General features: G+C 42.6%; 1 protein-coding gene across 1 annotated transcript in view; it reads right to left on the bottom strand.

Annotated features, from left to right (window-relative positions):
- MAPK11 (mitogen-activated protein kinase 11) overlaps positions 1-6,421 on the bottom strand; it is a 30,703-nt gene extending 24,282 nt beyond the window's left edge. Inside the window, exon 1 of the mRNA XM_054631730.2 lies at positions 6,006-6,421. Coding sequence (XP_054487705.1) covers positions 6,006-6,118 — 113 coding nt within the window. The 5' untranslated portion in view covers positions 6,119-6,421. The remainder of the gene's footprint in view (positions 1-6,005) is intronic.
- Positions 6,422-19,859: the final 13,438 nt, after the last annotated feature.

Raw genomic sequence — 19,859 nt, 5'->3', positions numbered from 1 at the left:
CCATACAGAAGGCTGCCATTCCATGACCCTCGTTGCCTTTCTGCCACAACTGGTTCACCTCATGCCTCTCATCTCTCTACCATCCCATGCCTCCCCTTTCTCTCAAAAAGATCTCATTAATTCCCTGTGAAAGAAAACCTGCACAATACAAAGTCCCCACTTCTTAACCTTGTCTTTTCTTCACCTTTCCTACAAACACCTCTATCACCTTTCTCATGCACACTCATGTCAGGTGCTCCCAAGCTACTCCACAAGCTTAGAGACAGCATTCTACATAGAAATCTCTGTCACAGCAATTCTCAGCCTTTCTCATCCTTCTCCACAAACACCTCCTTCATTAAGTCTTATTAGACATTCTCATTTAAAATAGGGACCTTGACACCACTAATTACCATCCTGCTTCCCTTTCCTTTCCCAAGTCAGTTAACTACACTGTTCCAACAGCTGGAAAATACTCAGGATGAAACCAGACAAAGGAAGGACAAGCAATCTGCATTCCACCCTAGTTTTCCACAAAACCACTCTCAACACACTCCCTATTTGATGTCTTTCCAGCCAGTCCTCACAAACACACTTCCGTCTTCCTTCATGTACCTTTCACAAAAATTCCTAAATTCTTGACCTTCCTTGGCTTTGTAGCTGCAAATCCCACTGTGCTTTTATTTCTAATGGCTATTTCTTTATGTTCCTCTGAGGGTCTTTTTCACTCTGCAACATTTTTTTGTTGCTTCCCTTATTTCCATCCATTCACTCCAGCAATACTGCTGCAAAGATCCTCCTTCTAATTGGTAACACTGACCATGCAACCCCTTTTATTTAGTTCTTCTCTCCATTGCAACCTCACCTTCAAGGCCTTGTTTCTAAGTATTTTTATTACATATATGACTTTTAGGAGCTGTCCTACCTCTGACTGGGGTCTCATATCAGCCTGCATCTCAGTTTTCAAGCAAGTGTTTGACTATGCTTAGAGGGGCCCATTGTAAATATCTGCACAACTAAAGAAAGGTGTCAATGCTTTCCTCCTGAATGCTGCATACCAAAAATAGACAACTCCTATCAGATCTTGGACAGCAGTATTTTAACAATGTTGTGGGAAAAGTTTCCAATAACTATAACCATTTTTAAGATGAAGTTCAGCCTCTGTATTTATATTGAAAATAAAAGAATCAGAAAGCAGTCCAAAGGGAGTCCACAAAAATCCACATGTGCCTGGGATTGTGCATTTAGCCTGTAAAGGTCTATACCATCTTCAGTTTCCAGCTGTATTTACATACAGAAGTTGTGTGTTACTACTACTCTAAAAGTTTATCTCAGCATTTACTATTTAAAGTAGCATGTGATACACAGTGATACACAGCACAACTCCAGTAACCTGATCTCACAGTTGAAATCATACACTTAGTATCAACACAGCTAACTAAACAGATACTTTAAAAAAAACCCCAAACCCTACCTGAAATCATCAAGTACAATCTTGGATGAAGGAATTTTTCTCTTCGTCAGCTAGATTCAATTTATAGCAGCTTTTAAAACCTTCACATGATACTGAGTTGTCTTAGCATCTTCTTAGAGTTCCTCAATGCGAAAAGGATGGTATCAGCAGTGTTATGCTCCAGTATTGCAAACTAATGCCCTCAAAACATCTGCATGTACCAGAAGCACAGAATGGGGTGAATGGCAGGAAAGAAGGGGTTAAACTTCAAGATCAGAACGTACTGCTTCTATTTTTCCACTTGTACTTCCTCAAAGCAAAACTGTAGCTTAAACACATTCTCCCATTCTTACCCAAACTTAGCCAGGACATAAACTGAATGAATCTTAAGCATGTGCTTAAAGTTAACAGGATAGAGGGATGCTGGAAGTATTGTAAATGACTTAAGGCATGCTTTGCTTTCCTGCTTTTTTTGAACTGAGGCCTGTGCCACTACACTTTGACTTAGCAGACCTCTACTTAAACATGTGTTAGGCATTGCATAGTCTTAAAATCAAAAGAGACTGAATGTAAGTACTATTGATGCCAACAGACTCCGAGAAAACAGTGCAGGAGTCTATGGTTGTGAAGAAACTCTGGACTCAGTTTGGTTCATCTTGCAAGGTCTGTTCTTTCCAAAGAAGGCAGAACACAGAGCCTGCAATATGCTAATGGCAAACAACCTGTTGGAGAGATCAGAGACAGCATGCTGCAGAATGCCGTCAATCCCTCCCAGGCAAAAATAGGACTAAATAGGTTAGGAGACAGTTTACAAAAACTGGCATAAAAAGAGGAGTACAGGCTTTAAAAAGATCCAAAGAACAGGAAACCAAAATTCTATACATGTTACATAATTTGTGGTATAATAATAATAAGTCTTTTAAAAAGATGAAGCTCTTTCTCAAGCAGGTAGCAATGCTACATCCCAGAGGAGAAGGTGATCAGGTATCAAACCACAGTGGAACCACCAGGGCAACACAGCTGGAAAGCACAGATGCTCCAGGCTAAAGGCCCCATTTATAAGCAATACCACTGGGACAGCTGGGAGACTCAACCACAGCCAGAATCCTTATTTTAAAAAGTGGAACCATAAGAAACAAGAATTTAAAACTCAGTTTGTCCTGAGACATAGTCACTTTTCTCTAGAACTGAAAGGAAAGGGTTGTAGACTAAGACTACCTTGTGAAAGTAAGGTATCTTGCTTCCTATCTAAATGGCTTAATATAACTTAAATGCTGCAAAACTCTCAATTAGCAGGTCTGGTGCCTGGTCCCTTAAGAGTGAACCAGCTCTTGGACTTCTGTGAGAGGTAATTCAACTATAAAGGCTGGACACCAAAAATGCATTTTTTGAAGAAAACTTTAAATTTAACCAAATTTTAGCTTGAGAAAGAGTTAAAATAATTGTCTAATAATAAAAACCCCTCGCCTTGATAGGCAAAGCTATAGCACAAAAAGAAAACAATCCCAAACCAAACCATGTAAATTTGATACTTGCCAATAAAACCCAACCCCAAGAAAGAAAGAGGAATTAAGCAAAACATAGTGTTGCAAATGCCAATGATAACTTTACTTGTAATTAAACTACACACTCCCACCCCCCACCCCCTGGCTTTAAACATTTTTTCCTAAACTTAAAAAATCAGATCTGACAGCAGCAAAAGACAGAACACAGGAACTTGAAGGGCCATAGGAAAAAGTTCAGGCAAAAGAAAGCCTTGCAAAAGCTAAGGTACAAGAGTAACATAAAAAGTACTTCAAGGATTAACTACTTGAGGGAAAGACCTCACAACTCTCTCTGTGATTCACATAGATGCTAAGGTGCAACTCTGCTTTGCAGTGCAGCTGAGTTTGGAAGATTTCCAAAACCAAATGTTCTTTGTGATATGTCATTAAAAAAATTACAAGGGAAGATTTAGGGTTTCTACCTATTCCACATCTAAATAAAAACAAAAAAACCCAAATGGGAAAGCACTGTGCTTGGTACAGATATATCTCTAAAAGTGAATCTGTTTTAAACCACTAGTATCTATCTCCATAGCATATTTGATGCATCTGCAGCTAACTCAAACACAAATTCTACTGGACACATGAAATGTCAATAAATTGGGCCAAAACACAGCCTCCTGACACAAACTGCTCTATTGGTTTTGAGCTCCCAGCAAAAGATGCTTAAATTCAAGTATTTACAATATGTTTCTTATTATCAGTTATCAATTCAGTTACCCAAGTCTATGGGCTATGACAAATAATTTACTGTTAAAAAAGAGAAGGGTAGGCCTAGAGAAGAGTTCCACTGAGGTAGAAAAAATTTGTTACAACAACTCTCTTCTCATTTCAAAGCCAGCATTTGGAGTTCAGGACCTTGGCTGCTATTCATCAAAGCACTTAAGAATTTGTTTAATTCTAGTAGTTTCTGTAAGACTTGAATATGTTTTTAGATATTTTACTGAATAGGAGTACAACTATTCACAGAAGCAATATAGCATATTACTCAAGGGAATGGTTGCATCTTGTAGATCTCCCGGGTAAAGCACATGCACACAGACAGAAAAAAAAATCAATTTCAATAGACTCTAAAAATAGATGGCTTTTCTCAGAGAGATGCATACCTTTTCCTCACATTCAAGCTTCTGTTTGGGTTTATACTTCATTGATGTTAACAAGGCTATTAATATAGAGCAATGTTTTATTGCTATATTCTATTTTTAAATATCTATTTTAGAGTAAACCTTTCTCATAGCATGTTCCAGTTTCCATTTTACATCTTCATTTCCTAGGTTTTGCAATTGATAAAAATTACTAGGATTTCCTTGGCTGTGCAGTTTCAAAAGCCAAAGCACCAGCTGTGCTGCAAGTGAACCACGACATGTTTTCACTTCCTTTGCAATTGCTCAAAACTCTTGACATCTCATTATAAAATTCAGTAAAGTAGGTCTTTCCCTCAAAACTATGTCAGATAAATAGGGAAAGTAACCAGAAATACAGTTTCAATTGGAACACAAAAGTAGTTACTCTGCTAATGTATATCCATCCAGCTCTTAGTTTACTTTCTCCTCTTTTCGTTCACAAACTAAAATTTTTATAGTGTAAATAAATTAAGTCGTTGTGGAACTATTCCCAGCATCTGCTCGGAGCAGTTAGCACATGCTAACTACAATGACACTCACATGGTATTGGCCTAGACCTCCCTGGTGCAAGCATAAATTAGAAATAATAAAAAAAGAGAAGAATTCAAGGATACTTCACACCAGTTCTGAGTGTTTCTGCTGATAGTTGGAGGTTTTTTAAAAATGCATACATTTGCATACATAGTTTATGTGCAAACTTGGACATTTCACAGAGCTAGAGAATGAAGTAAGTAATACAAAACTGTTCTCTGGTATCTGACTGTGGAGAAAAAGTGAGAACTACTGCATGAGTTTAGAGTATGGCAAAATCCAAAGTTCTAAAGATTTTTTTAAAAAAAATACTTTTATTTAAAGTAGCACTTGCATTTAAAGGGCCATGGATTGTTTATTATTGATCGTTTTACATATTTCCACTCACCCAGCCTACAAAACAAACACGACTCTTTCTCAAAACCCCTTTAAACGCCACTATTATTTCCATAAATTGATTCAAAGCTTTTATAAGCGTAGTAAAGTGTGCATCAAATACTAAAGTAAAGCCCAGCCTGCACTGGGAGTTCCCGAGAGTGCAAGCCTGACGTAGGAATTACCAAAGAAAGAGAAACGTTGTATGACAACATGTGGCAAACCCTTCCAAATCCTTGAGACGCCGAAGCCCTTGGGCAGCAATCTGTCCTAATTTGCGATCCCCCCCGAAAGCACGGGGTGAGCATCCCGTGTTCTCCCTCAGCCCGCCCGGCTGCGGGGGCTGCTCCCATTGTCTCGGCGGACGGAGCCCTCCGCCCGCCGCGGCTGCCCGGGGCCTTGCGGGGTGTCCCGCTATAGCCCCGGCTGCCAGGGCCGCGGCCGCCGGAGCCGTGCCCGCGGGCGGACCCCGCTCGGGGACCCCTTCCCCAGCCCCGCCGCCTCCTGCCCGTCCTCCCGCTCGGAACCGCCATGACTGTGCAGGATTCCCGGCTTCGGGGCAATTCTCCCTCCGGAGGCGGGAGCAGCACCGGCCCCGCGGCGGGCGGTCACTCGGTGCTGCTGGCCCGGGGGAGCGGCCCGGCGGCAGCCCGGAGCCCGGGGGGTGCCCCGGGGCAGCGGCGGGAGGGCGGGCAGGGACGGCAGCGGCGGGAGGGCGGGCAGGGGCTGCCCCGGGCGCGGTTGCCCGGGTGACGGCGCGGCTTGCCCGGCCCCGCGGGGCCGCCGCCGGCCGGGGCAGCGGGGCGGGAGCTCCGGCGCCGCTCACGCCGGTGCCCGGCGGACACGCCCCCGCCCCGCTGCCGCCGGCGGCCCCTCCGCTCCCCGCACACGACCCCCGGCGCGGAGCGGGGGCTCCCGCCTGCCCCGCATTGTCCGTCCTCGCCGCCCGCCGGCTGCACCTGCCGGCTCCCGGCCCCTCTGCCGCCGCCCCGCACCTACCAGACGGAACCGTAGGCGCCGGAGCCGACGGGGGTGAGGTTCTGGTAGCGCTGGGGCACCTCCCACACCGTCTTGTTCAGCTCCTGCCGGTAGAAGCCGCCGCGCTCGGACATTTTCCCGGAGCCGCCGGCAGCAGCGGCAGCAGCAGCGGCAGCCGCCCCTCAATCGAGGCTGCACGGCCGGCGCCGGCGGGGAGGAGGGACCGGGAGGGGAAGGGGAGGGGAAGGCGGAGGCCGAAGGGGTGGGGGCAGCGGCCGGGGCCGGGGGAGCCCGGGTGGGGACGAGGGGAGGCTTGACGAAGGGGCCCAGGATCCCCGGGGCGGCACCCGCTGTCTTTCCGCGGGGCCACCCGGGGGGTTGCGGGGAGTGGCGAAGCGCCGATCCCGCCCCGGAGCATCGCAGCCGGGGCGGTGACGGACCGGAGCGGCGGCCTCATCGCATCGGCCGCCCCTGCCCGAATGTGCGGGAAGGGCCCGCGCCGCCGCCTCTGCTCCCCGCGGGGACGGCGGTGACGGACGGACCCGGTCATCCGGCCCTTCGCCTGCTGCCTCTCAGGCTTTCTGAAGCCTTGCTGACTGACACCTTTCTTACTTTGCCACGGCCACCTGAAGTTCCCTCTGGGCCCGCCAGGCTCCTCCCTTCCCCAGCTCGAGCTGCAGCCACAGCAGCGGTGACCCTGCGCCAGGCTATCGTCCGCGGGGCCAGTGCGGCCCCCGCTCACTGATGGAACCCCGGGCGGGTCGGGGGTTTTCTCGGAGTCCTCTGGTGCCTAAAATTTCCCCTTACCGCATTGACTCCCGCACGCAATCATCTGAGTCCTCTTACTTTTCATCAATGAAGACTTGAGCCCTCAAGACAATAGATAATCTTGAAAAGTTTAAAAGTCCAAAATTCATGCAGCAGTTAAAGGTTCTCTGACTTTACTGCATGTTTTCTTTTCTCCAAAATGTACCTTATACAATATCTCAATGACCTCTGAAATCATTACAGCACTACTGCAATGTTACCAGTTTAGTTCTTTATGCATTGTTTCCTTTCATGGCTTCTTATGCTTCTTTGAGCACCTGTAAGTAACTTGTACATAGCCTGTTTGCATAGATTCAGTTTGCTGGGATTACTTTACACCTGCCTTTGAATCACTGTGGAATATAAATCCTTGCTTTTCAGAACCCTCCTGTACCATGGATTGCTGTTCGCTTTGGCAAATAGCTGCTCAGTTTGTGCTAGGACATAATGTCAGTGTAGAGAACACGTATGCTTGAATAGTTGTGAGCATGATGAGACAGAAAGCAAGTGTTACAGATGCTCCAAACACTGGATGGTTCAAGTTCCAGCTCTGAAACCTCAGCCCATGTTGCATGACAGGACTTCCATACTAGGACTGTTCAAGTGAACAGCACCAGCAACTTGGCATTTGCTGGGTGCATTTCAAATAAAAAATACACGAGTGGTACTACTATAGAGATTTATCTGCAGCCATCCACTCAAAGACTACTAAGTGCTCCTACAGCAATAGTCTACTTCTACCTTCTCACTTCTACCCTTCTCCAGTGCAGCAGACCTCTCCAGTTCTCTCCAGACTGCTCCTTGGTCCCCCTTGAATTTCTATGCTGAGGGCATAGCACTTGAAGGAAGTGAAAAGTGTAAAGAAATCCAACAATACATTAATTCATCTTGTTTTTCTCATCACCACCATATGGAGTTTAAAACTAGAGTAACTGTGCAGTGACACTACACCAAGCCAAGAAGAAATATTTCTGTCACTGCCATCCCCTATCTTATTTGCCCCTAAAGTAAGTGGCCCCAATGTTTACCATTGCTAAAATGGAACAAATACTCCTACTCACTAACTTTTATTGTACTTTGTCTCTAGAGGTGTTTTGTTGTATTAAATTATTTCTTTCTAAATCCAGCCGTGATTTTTGGAAGGTGTGTCTGTCCATGTCTCCCCAAGCTTTTAATCATGCAATTTCCACAGGAGTTCATTTTTCATATTATTGGTTAATATTGGTAAATATATACAGTTGGTCTCAATTTTCTGTCTTCTGTGCGTTTCTGTCAGTTATTTGTGTTGCAATCATGACTCTGAGATTTGCTTGATATCCTTGTTTTATTGATACTACGTATATGGTCTGCTACTGTGTGTAATGAGGGGGATAATGGAAAACATCAAAATGCAAGGACAGTGTATTTGAGTTGTCTCAGAGCTAGGCAGGTTCTAGGCCTCCAAAAGCCTCCCATAAATCAAGCCCTGTCAGCTGCCTTTCCTATGGCAGAATCAGCTCGTCCATCTTTGCCATCTCTTTGAAGGAAGAGGCAGAGACAGCTCCCTTGTCAGCTGGATTCTTCTCTTTTAGCTGCAGTTTTACAGGAGGTGTGATGGCACGAAGAAAAGATAAGGTCACAGCTTCTGCTGTACATACATTGCCTTCTTAGGAATTTTCACTGTCTATACAAGAAATACTGTTACATAAAACTGAGCCTGAAGCTGGGTTGGGACTCCCATGGACAGGGAGAGCCCATGAAACAGCTGTGGACACTGCACACCCCTCCCCACCTTGCCCTGACAGCATCCTGTGTGCAGCTCCTCACCAGGTCAAGTGCTGGTGGCAGGGACTCACTGCCCGTGACACAGGGCACAGCGCTGGGAGGGACCCCACGGGCCAGGCTGGGACACACAGGCAGCTTGTGGGGTGGGCTCAGCTGGGTGAGGGAGCCCTGCATTCAGGCATGAGGAGGCTGTGCCCCTGGGAAGGGTGGGGTGCAGTCCCTCAGACACACGGCACATCTAGCAGGTACCAAAGGAAGAAAACTTGCTGGCAGAGCACTAACGTTCTGTTGTGGCTCTTCTCCCACTGCATGGTCAAACCCTACATTACTCTCATTAGAATAAACCTCAGTGAAAACAAAGGAATTTATTATTTTAGCCAGTTGTGAGTTACTAATTTCCAGTTGTTCCTCATTCCTATTTTTTTGAGTTGGACTTGATGATCCTGATGAATCCCTTCCAACTCGGTATAATCTATGATTTTACCTCCTTTTTTTGTTTGATGTATTGCAGAAAGCTTGCACATCTTTGCTACCCCCCTCCAGGTTCCTTTCAATTCTCATTTATTCTCTCTCTAGTTCTGTTTTTAAATTCAGTTTAAAAATATAAAATTTAATGGATAATATAATTGGATAATATAATGGATAATATATATTTAACATATAATCTTTAATATCAAAGATAGCAATTTTCATACTAACAATAAACATGAAAACTCAAAGAAAGAAAATGCCACCTTAGTACTGAAAACATATAATTTCCTGGTGGAAAACATAATTATATCACTGTAAATTCAGCACTGATTTTAAAAAGACTTCGAAAAACATTGGACAGACTGCTGATCAGAGTTCAGACTGTTCTCGATACAATTGCTAAAAATCTACAAAGTATCACTGAGGTTTTAGGATGAACCACCGTGGTTCTGTTGCTATATCTGTTATTTACTTAACTTTGTACTTGGAGATGTCCATTAATGGATTTCACCATGTCCACCTGAAGTTAATAACAGTAAACTAAACATAGTAATGTTGTGAAGGTGCTTCCTGTGCCACTTTCTTTTGAAAATGTTGTAGGGTATATGGAACATCTTTATAAAAGAAAGATTTATTTTTATTATATTTTTATTATATTTTATATTTTATTATTTATTTATTGGTTTTATTTGCAGATTCTTGTGAATTTCTGAAACTACATCTACAAATATGTAATTATAAATAGGAAAGCTGCCACTGTTTGTAACGATTGAAAGACAAAGTACAGACAGCAGGAAAGGCTAAATGGAGCCCTCTGTAAATAGCAAGTCAATCATTACCTACTCCTAACACATTGGTTTCCATGAGATTGCTTTGCCAGGGACCATGTATCTTTGTGACTGAATCACAACACACTTGTTGCATTTGCCCATGAAACACTCTCTCTCATATTTTTGCTATTAACTGGCTGTTGCCAAATACATATTTGGAAGGCTTCATAGCACCCAGGTTGATTCAGATGACCTGCTCCAGCCTGAGACTATTTTGTCCTGTTAGGTCTTAGATATTTAAACTGGAAAAGCATTTTTTTAAATCTTGTGAGAACATGAAGAGTCCTGCATTGGAGAAAACTTAAAATTTAGTTACTCATTTTGAGCCTCAAGTTGATAATGAAAAGTCCAAGGCATTTCACACCTATAATGAGGTGTGAAATCAAATGAGAAATCCTGCTATTGATTGAGGACTTTTAAAATCTGGGTTAAATCCTAGTAATTATATGGCAAGAATAGGTTTCTATTCTTTCTGAGAAGAGAGATTCTAATATGGCTTGAGTTCATAGCTCAGGCTTTGTTTCCTTTTTTTCCATATTCCTTCTCTGTGGAATTAGGATGGCCACTAGATATCTCTGTGCCAGCTTTCCACATTTATGAACTGAGACTAGGATTGTGTCCTTATCTTAAGGATAAATATATGACTGATACTACCTGAGATAGTAATAACACTTTACTAGCTAAGCATATTGTTTGCAGACATTGATAAAAATGTTTCACATATTCCTATCATACTGCTGTGGATACAAGGTGGAAAATATTTTCTAATATCCTGTTAAAAATGTAATTCTGACCAAAAAAAAAATCGGTGTCCTTTACCTAAAATTACAGAGGAGTGTATCTTCGCCTCCTGGAGTCTACCAGAACAGGGTGGCAGTGTTTCTTCTTCATGCAGGAGCAACACATGGCTGTTATTCTAAGATCATGTTGCTACTAGATGTCTCAATGTGATTGGGACTGCAAGCATGCTGGCAATTGGTGTCAGAAGTCCCCAAAGTAAATGAAATAAAATAAAATATCCTGCTCAGTCATGTCAACAAAGGCTCCTCAGTGTATGTACATTCAGAACAAGGCCATCACCAGAAAAAAAAATAGAGATTTAACTTTATAATAATTCCTAATTAAGTAAACAAAGGTTCCAGATATGAAGAAAGGCTGAGATGGGCTATTAATATATAGTGCTATATTTTCACTTGCAATCCATGTAATTATGTTGCCTGCTGAATCACAACAACACCATGATGCTATATTCTTATGCATAATACAGCTTCAGTCAAACACAGTCTAATATTGACATGTATAATCAGTAGCTGCAGAGAGCCCAGCACTGCTCCCATTCAAGTCAAATTTCATTATGAGAATGGGAGCAAGAACACATTGTTCCAAATGCATTCATTTGGGCTTCTGTCCTGAATATACATCAGCTGTAAATTTTTTCACAGTGATTGAAGGTACTCCAAAGATGAAAGCAGATGCAGATGTAAGAGCCCACGTACACCAAGTTCTGTGCTTTTCTGATGCACATTAAGAAATCACACTCAAGGACCTACTGTTTAACTGACTACTGTGTTGTTTCTTTGGGCTCCAAAGAACACCATGGGTTCTTTAAAATGGCTGTGCTTTGCAAATCATGAATTCCTCTAATCACAATCCAAAAATAATTATGTATTGGAACAATTATATTAATGAGGTGTCACTCTGGCTAAAACTGTGCTTATTCTGCATGCAAAGTCAATATGAAGAAAAGTTGTTGCTTACAGGACTTCTAAATGCCATGGGGTGTTGGATGTGTACAAACTTGCACCCACACCCATAGGGCTGCTCTGCCTGATGCCTGTGAGCTTTTGAACACAGTAAACTCTATTACAGTGCTTTAAAAATATGCAAATATTTGCAGTTGAGGGAGAACAATATAAAAGCAATATCTGATTCAGCTTTAACTCTTAATGAACACTTATAGAAAATTGATACCAATGCAAACTTGTAAAAGCAGAACACAAATTTCTAGTAAATTAGCCTGACTTAGTATGAGGTGCATGTATTCACATGCCTTCATTTGCCATCTGCTACTCATCTGCAGAATTTTGCACTCCAATCTGGTGCTGTTCATTTCCCATAAAGCAGTTACATTCAACCTTGTCATACTGAAAATACTGCATCCTTCTTCATAGTTGTGTTTTTCAGTCATTATTTGAGATATTGTGAGGATACAACTCAGACAGCTTGAGAAAAATGGTACAAGTTCACTTGTTCTATTGTATATAATCCTGTCCAATCTATCTGCAGGGTTTTTTTTCCATTAGCATGACTCCAGTGCACAGTGGGCTATTCCACAAAGGTGAAAAGTGGGATTTCTACTTTAATCACATTTTATTTCTCACTGATATTACAATGTCACCTTCTTGGTTTTGACTTAATAACCTGTCTTTGGACTCTGCTGAGAAGACCTTTGGTTCCTCAAAGTAAATGTGTCAGTAAGGCTTCAAATAATGGTTGCAATGTGACTGTAGCGTGACAAATGATACCACAGATGTTGAGCAGGGTGGACAATAATGGATCTGATGGCGGCATGCCCTCTACTGAGGCTTCACAAGGGCTTGATAAAGCCTGGGAAATGGCTGTTGTGTGGCTTGGCAGGCTGTTATTTGGCACATTTGGACCCAAAACATACCTTGCTTGCTAAATATCTGGATCAAACTTTCTGCTATTATTATTATGGTAGGATGGTAGGACAATAATGTGATGTTTTAAAAATCATTTCAAACAATCATTTGGATAAAAACTGTGATCCACATTCTATTTGGGAGCTGCTATCCATAAAAGAAGACAATTTTTTCACAGTTTCATCATAATTCAGGATGTATTTGATACACATTGGCTTTTTCAGGCTATATAGACCCTGCATCTACTGAAATCTAACTATAGTTTTATTAATGAACCTACACGGTCTCTATGCTGTGAAAGAGCAGCTTATTACTCCTTAGATTTTCTTGTACTTACAAGAGTTCTTATAAAGTGAACTACAAAAGCGGTGCCCACAGCTTAACCAACTTTCTTATGTATGTTTGGCCATTTTAAAACAAATTAAGCCATAAACCTTTGTATGCAGAACTGTGTAGACCTATGATATACATCTACTAATATTTCAGAAATAAAGATCAGGTGTTGCCTCAGTTTACCTGTTTTATATTATTGTACTTGAATTACACAGATTGATGAATAAAAGCAATGGCAAACAATAAACTGTTTTTGAGGAACAATTAATTGAGGGACTTGAACATATGGATTTAAGCCTGTTAATATTCCTTTTATAAATTTGAACTTAACAAAGGGAATACTGAATCACTGTAAGATCAGAGGCCCTGGAAAGGAGTGGGGTTATCAGTAGTTGCAAGGAATAAGTGAGACAAATCCTGACTGCAACAAGCATATGACCATGCAAAAAGGGGAAGGGAATTGTGTTGAATTGTGTTTTCAAGGGAAGGCTGCTACACTGATGAATAGTATCAGACTGGAGGTGATTTCCAGTCATTGAATTACAGGTGTTACATTTGTCATCACAAACTTACTGAGTGCCAATTAATAAGTATTTTCACTGGCCTTATCGGAAAATTTATATTAGGTTGTCAACTACCAATGTATATTTGTGATTATGCCAATGCTGATCTCTGGCCTTTCTTTGGTGTTTCTCTTTCCTCCAGTGTACTTCTAGACATCAGGTGTGTCTGTGGCAACATTAAGTTCTCTGAGCTCATTTTTGTCTCCTGTGGTAAGATAGGCTCACCTCTTGTTTGTAGGGTTCGGAGGAGAAGGCAAAGCAGAAACTGTAACAGCTCCTCCTGCGGAGTTGAGTATTTTATGAAAAATACTATGTGACGGTTCTCTGTGGCCACCAGGGAGTTACAAACTAATCCTTTTTTGTACTAGAGTCTGTTGTTTAAAGAGGAATTAATTATTCCAGATTTCCTTGGGATTTTACTCATCCTGTAGTAAAACACAGACTGTCCTGTTTGCTGCTTGCTTACTGTTATCTCCTGCTTCAAATGGTAAAATAATAAATAGGTTGAGATTTTTTTATCGACTGAGACTCTCAGACATGAATGGCATAACTGGGCTTTCAAAAGCAAAGGTCACATCCACTGCCTTATTTGTGTGAACATTTAAGTGACAGGACAGTGACCTGTGGCAAAACCTTTTCGATTCCCAGCGTGCATTTGGGGGCTCTTCAATATAAATTTTTCATGCATACCAAGTTAATGTTTCTGTCTATAGTGGTTTTTAACACTTAAGGGAACCAATGAAAGAATTCTTCGCTGGCAAAGGCAGCACATTTGTTCTAAACACCAGCCTGTTTTACAGCAAAATACCTTGGTAAGCTAATGTTTCTTAACACTACTTCTTATCTTCTTCAGTCTCTATTAGAGTATACCTTGAGAAGTAAGGCAAATATGTCCTTAACTGCAGCTTACAGATAGTAATTTTTATGCCATGCTACAGATGTTCTGGAAATTATTGTGGGGATGGGTGTGAACCCAGCTTTTACCACAGTAACTGTTTCATCTTACTCCAGTTAGATGAAATACTTCTGTATCTAGAGGTCAACCTCTTTTTTGCAGTAGTGCGGAACAGTGGATGAGTTTGTAAGAAATCTCTTTTTAAAATATAGTTTTATCTGTCCCAATATATTCCAGTTTCCTTCTAAAAAGACATCAGCCAACTGCATTGTCAAGAATTAACTGCCTTGTCAAGAATTTTTTGCTTAGAGGTAGAGCTTATATTTTCTTTAAAATCTTGGAATGATTGGAAGCATGGCAGTTGAAACCAATTCTCTCTCCCTGTCTTTATCCCTCCATTTCATAACATAGAGGTTTAGCAAATATTGTATAAATTTTAGGCAATTCTTCTAGAAAACTCTGTAGAATGCTTTTCCCAGTGGGGGCTTTAGAAGCGCCAGGTTTTCTGTAACTTTTCTTCTTCTATTGGTTTTCATAACTTTTTCTGCCTTGAAATATAGATGCAGCAAACCTTGGATCAAGCTTCCTTTGAAAGTGGTTTTGTTATGTATTGTAAAATTCAAGTTCTTTACAGCTGGTCTCCTGAACTTAATGGATGCCCTTACAGTGTGTCCATTTACTCCTTCTGCCTGATCTGTATCTTGTTTTTTTGTGTGATGATGCTGCACCTACCTGACAGTTTTAGCAGGTCTCTCTCCATGACTCAGCAATTATTAATGTATTTTGAGGCCCAAATCAATGTCTGGACTTGCCTCAGTTTGTGCATCCTACGCTAACATATATTTTGAAATAAGGATTAACAACACTTAAAGCACCTATGGTAGACTATTTTTTCCTCCAATTTAGATAACAAGCACGTTACCAGGAGCTCAGTGGAATGGTAGTGTTTTGTCTTTATACAAATAGAGGCTCACTGAACCCAGTGAGATCCCAGTGCCTGTGAATGTTGTTTATAGCTGCCCCAAGACACACCATGGTGCTCAGAGTCTGGTTCTGTACCATCTGTGCCATTCAAAAGAGTCCATGTTATTCCTGCTGCAGATTCTGCCCCTTGCTTTGGTGTAATGAATTGCTAGCTGCATACTGGAAAGATAAGGTACTTTCTATTTGATTCTGCTATGGCAGCAGAAGAGCTTTGCAATCCCTGGTGGTTTTGTGGACAGGTGATCCTGCAAAGTCATTCAATCTCAGCACTATTTTGTGTGCTGACTTACAGAAATTGCTAGCTGTAGAGTAGCTCCTTTGTCTCAGAAAATCAATGAATTATGTCATTAGCTATTAGAACCTCCCACACTCCTTATGCAGGTGAAGCAGTAGATTTTTTGCAAGCATCCAGCCTCTTGAAACTATTTTGCCTCCTAGATAAGTGGTTTTCTCACACTGCAACAGCTGCAATGTCATCACATTTAGGTCTTTTTAGTTTAATTCAGCTGGCTTCTTCTTTTCTCTCATTTCCAGTTGAGGATTCCAGACTCATTTCTAACTGTCAGGACTCTCACTCCACAAATAATAACTATTTAAGACTGGACACCATCAAGTCATTCATACTGCAAAGTGTGGCAAGAATTATGATTGTTCTAACAATATTTGATGACAATGGGAGCCTGGACTTGAGCTGTGAGATTCCTTCCCAGTGCTGTGATGTTCCTATTGCAAATCACACCGGCAAAAGACCAAATGGCAAAGAGAAGGAAAAGCTAAATCATGACATTCAGACCAGGAAACATATTTTTTGTTAAAAATTAAAGATGAGAAGGCTGTATTCTCCCTCAAGAGTAGCTATTTTCAGTTATTTCTTTCTATAGTCATGCATGCATAGTTGTCAGCAGTTCTGCTTTAAGAGGTAGGATAACTTACCCTAATTATTCCTGGACATTCCTTTCCTAGATATTCATGCCCACTCTTAGTGTGAACATTTCCTTCCTTCCTTCCTTCCTTCCTTCCTTCCTTCCTTCCTTCCTTCCTTCCTTCCTTCCTTCCTTCCTTCCTTCCTTCCTTCCTTCCTTCCTTCCTTCCTTCCTTCCTTCCTTCCTTCCTTCCTTCCTTTTTCCTGTGTCTTAGACCAAGACAAGCCTTACAGATATTTCCCACAGTCCCACATATGAAAGAAGAAGACAAAAAGAAACTTGAGGCAGCTGGGTTGGCCTGCATTAGTCCCCACTGCTGTATTATTCTCTCTCATTAGCTTACCTAGGATGGGAAGGTTTGACCTACTCAATTCTGCATGATCTCTTTCTTCCCTTATGTCTACTTTTCTTCATTCTGTTGATAGATCCAGGCTGTTTGGCTCTGAGGGTCTGCCTAGCAGGGAATTTCCCTCTGTAGTGCAAGCTATGAATAGTATGTACATGTGAACAGCCTGGAAGGGTCATTGTTGAGAAGATATGAGGAAAAAATTACTGAGATTTGGCTCAGTGACCTGCTTCCATTCATGAGATATGCAGTAATCATAACTCAACCTGTACTAATAATAGTTAGGCAATATTTGTTCAACAAACAAAAATAACATCAATAACAAAAGCTTAACCAAGGTTCACGCTTGCTTTCTGAGGTACAAGTTGGTAAAGTGTAGCTTAGACAAAAATATCAGTTTCATTAGACCTTTTGGTTAAGGTGATGGTCCTTAGCTTAGGGAGTATGACAGGTGATGCTTTAAAGGAAAAGGCCACAGATGAGAATGCTTACATCGTAAATGTTGTAGCTCTCCCGCTTTATTTAATGAAATGACTGTAATCACAGAGAGGAAAGCAGACAAATGTTTCACACATATGGCAGCTTCAGCAATTCCCCCAACACAATGAATGCAATCTTTCCAGCTCTAGGCCTTTGCCACAAAGCTAATAGCTCTACTGTTCCGGAAACCAATCACATGCCCCATGCCTCTCCCTGCAGGTGCAGCTTTCCTGGGCAATCCAACCACAAACACTGTATTTTTGCACTCTCGTGTAAAGGAGTAAGTTGCAATCCTGCAATCAGGAAATGCTGTGACCAGAAGTCATTACGGTGAATTTTCTGAAGTAATGCAAAGGCACACAGGAAATAGCTTTCCATGATTTAAAGCCTTTTCACATGGGCTGCTAAATTCTCAGAAACAGCAAGTAGTAACTGAAGACAAGTGATAGGTTATTGCTTTCTCCCCTGTCCTATTTTTCCATCAAAGCAGGAAAGGAAATTAAAGATAAATCTGTTTTTATGAAATAGAAATAGGTTTTTTTATTACAAATAAATCTTGGACAAAAACAGAGCAAGTGAAAGCACTGCTGTTTCTCTTTTTTGGCAGGTAACTTGGTAAGGTATGGGACAGGTGGCTTCAGGAAGTAAAATACTCCATGCCTCTTCATGTGTTTGGTGATCTGTTAAAATAGCAGCTGTCCCACTCTCATCTCAGTCATAATGAGAAGGCAATTATTACAGCCTTAATTATCATTATAGATAAGCAAATGGGCTTCAGCACAACTTGAATCCTGGCTCTTTTGCTCTTGTTTACCAGAAGCCCGCACTGCTCCAGGCAATTCACACAGCAAGCAGACACATCCAGTATCAGCCAGAATGAGGATGGCTGTTGACCAGCGTCAGTGGTTGCTTAGACCTTAAGAAATGTGGGTCCAGTTCTTGGGCTCACACAGGGCTTTGATTGTTTTGGCATACCTTTTCCAGCCCAAGTGTTCCTGGAGATGTAGGCTCTTTGGCTCTCTCAACCCTAACTGTAAATCTAACCCTAACCCCAGCCCTAGCGCTAGCCCCAGCCCTTATCCAACCAATGCTATGAGGTTTCCAGATCAGAAAGATGTTGGAGCAGCAAGGAAACCTATAGCTTTTGTTTTGTGTTAGGGCTAGGGATAAAGCTAGGGTTAGGCTTAGGTTTAGGGTTAAGACTCAGAGAGTCAAAGAGCTTACAGCTCCAGGAACAACAGGGCTGGAAAAGAGATGCCAAGGTGATCCCAGCAAGGCCTCAACCTTGCTGGTCCTACAACTTTCTGATTGGGAAAACTCATAGGATTGGGTAAGGGCTAGTGCTAGAGCTGTGGCTAGGACTAGGGTTGGGGTTAGTGTTAGGTTTACAGTTAGGGTTGAGAGAGCCAAAGAGCCTACAGATCCAGGAACACTTGGGCTGGAAAATGCAAGCCCATGGGTTCCCGGCAAGATCCCAACCTTGCTGCTCCTACTTCTTTCTGATCTGGAAAACCTGTAGTCTTGGGCTTGGGTTGGGGCTAAGGCTGGGTTTAGGGTTAGGGTAAGGTTAAAAGTTTGGATTTGGGACAGTCAAAGTGCTACAGCTCCATGAACACTTGGGCTGGAAGTGGCATGACAAAGCCATCCTGGCAGGGCACAACCTTGAAGCTTCTACTTCTTTCTAAACTCGAACACCAGTGCTGCTGAGGACTTTAGACCTAGGCTTAGGTTTAGGGATAGGGTTAAGGTTAGGCTTGAGTGAATCAAAGAGCCTACAGCTCCAGGAACACTAGGGCTGGAAATAGTATGCCAGCCATTCCAGCATGGCCCCAGCCTTGCTGCTTCTACATCTTTCTGACCTGGAAAACTGATAGGATAGGGTTAGGGTTAGGATTAGGGCAAGGGCTGGTGTTAGGGTTAGATTTAGAGTGAGTGTTATGGTTAGGGTTCAGAGAATCAAAGAGCCTACAGCTCCAGAAACACTGGTGGTGGAAAAGGCATGCTATTGGAATAGGATCCCAATATTACCGGGTGAAACGTGCCTGGGCTCTTCTGGCCCTTGCTGCTTGACCAGAGGCGGCAACTGTGGTGCTTTCACCCCAGAGACACCCCTGGCTGGCTGTATGCTGCAGCTGGCACTTGGAACAAGTCCAGACAAGCAGGAACTCAGGTTTACCTCTAATGGAAAGGCTTTAGGTGAGGTGAAGAGGAAAAGGAGACAGATTCTGCTGGAGAGTTAATCCAGAGTTTTATTCCATGGTCACAGATCTCCGAATGTTGGTAACAGCTCCAACAGCACCAGACCGCATGGTCCCGGGTCTTTTTAAGGCTGGGGAAAGGGGGAGGGAAGGAGCAGGTGTACCACCAACCAGGTGGAAAGGGGCAGTCTCAGGGGACAATGACACCTGGACTGGCCAATGACCCCAGGGCTGAGAAGCATCTTTTGAACTGCACCAACCAGACGACGCCCTTGATGGAATGTTAGGATTGACGGACAGCACTTAGCAAGGGGGCAAGGGGGAGGGGAAGGGAGAGGTTGGCACACCGGGGAAACTGGGATAGCTAAAACAGGATATTGCTTCACACTGCAACAGCATGCCTAAGTGGTCCTGGCAGGACCCCAGCCTTGCTGCTGCTACATCTTTCTGATCGGGAAAACCCAGGATTGGGTTAGGGCTTGTGCTAGGGCTGGGTTTAGGGTTAGACTTAGGGCTAGTGATGAGAGAGTCAAAGAGTCTACGGCTCAAGGAACACTGGGTCTGGAAAAGCAATCTATGAAGTTTGCTTTGGCAATATGAACTGTAATTCCAACAAAG

This window comes from Agelaius phoeniceus, chromosome 5 (genome assembly GCF_051311805.1).
Source record: "Agelaius phoeniceus isolate bAgePho1 chromosome 5, bAgePho1.hap1, whole genome shotgun sequence".
Taxonomy (NCBI): Eukaryota; Metazoa; Chordata; class Aves; order Passeriformes; family Icteridae; genus Agelaius; species Agelaius phoeniceus.
The sequence above is the reverse complement of the archived record's forward strand: the minus strand, read 5'-3'. Positions and strand labels throughout refer to the sequence as shown.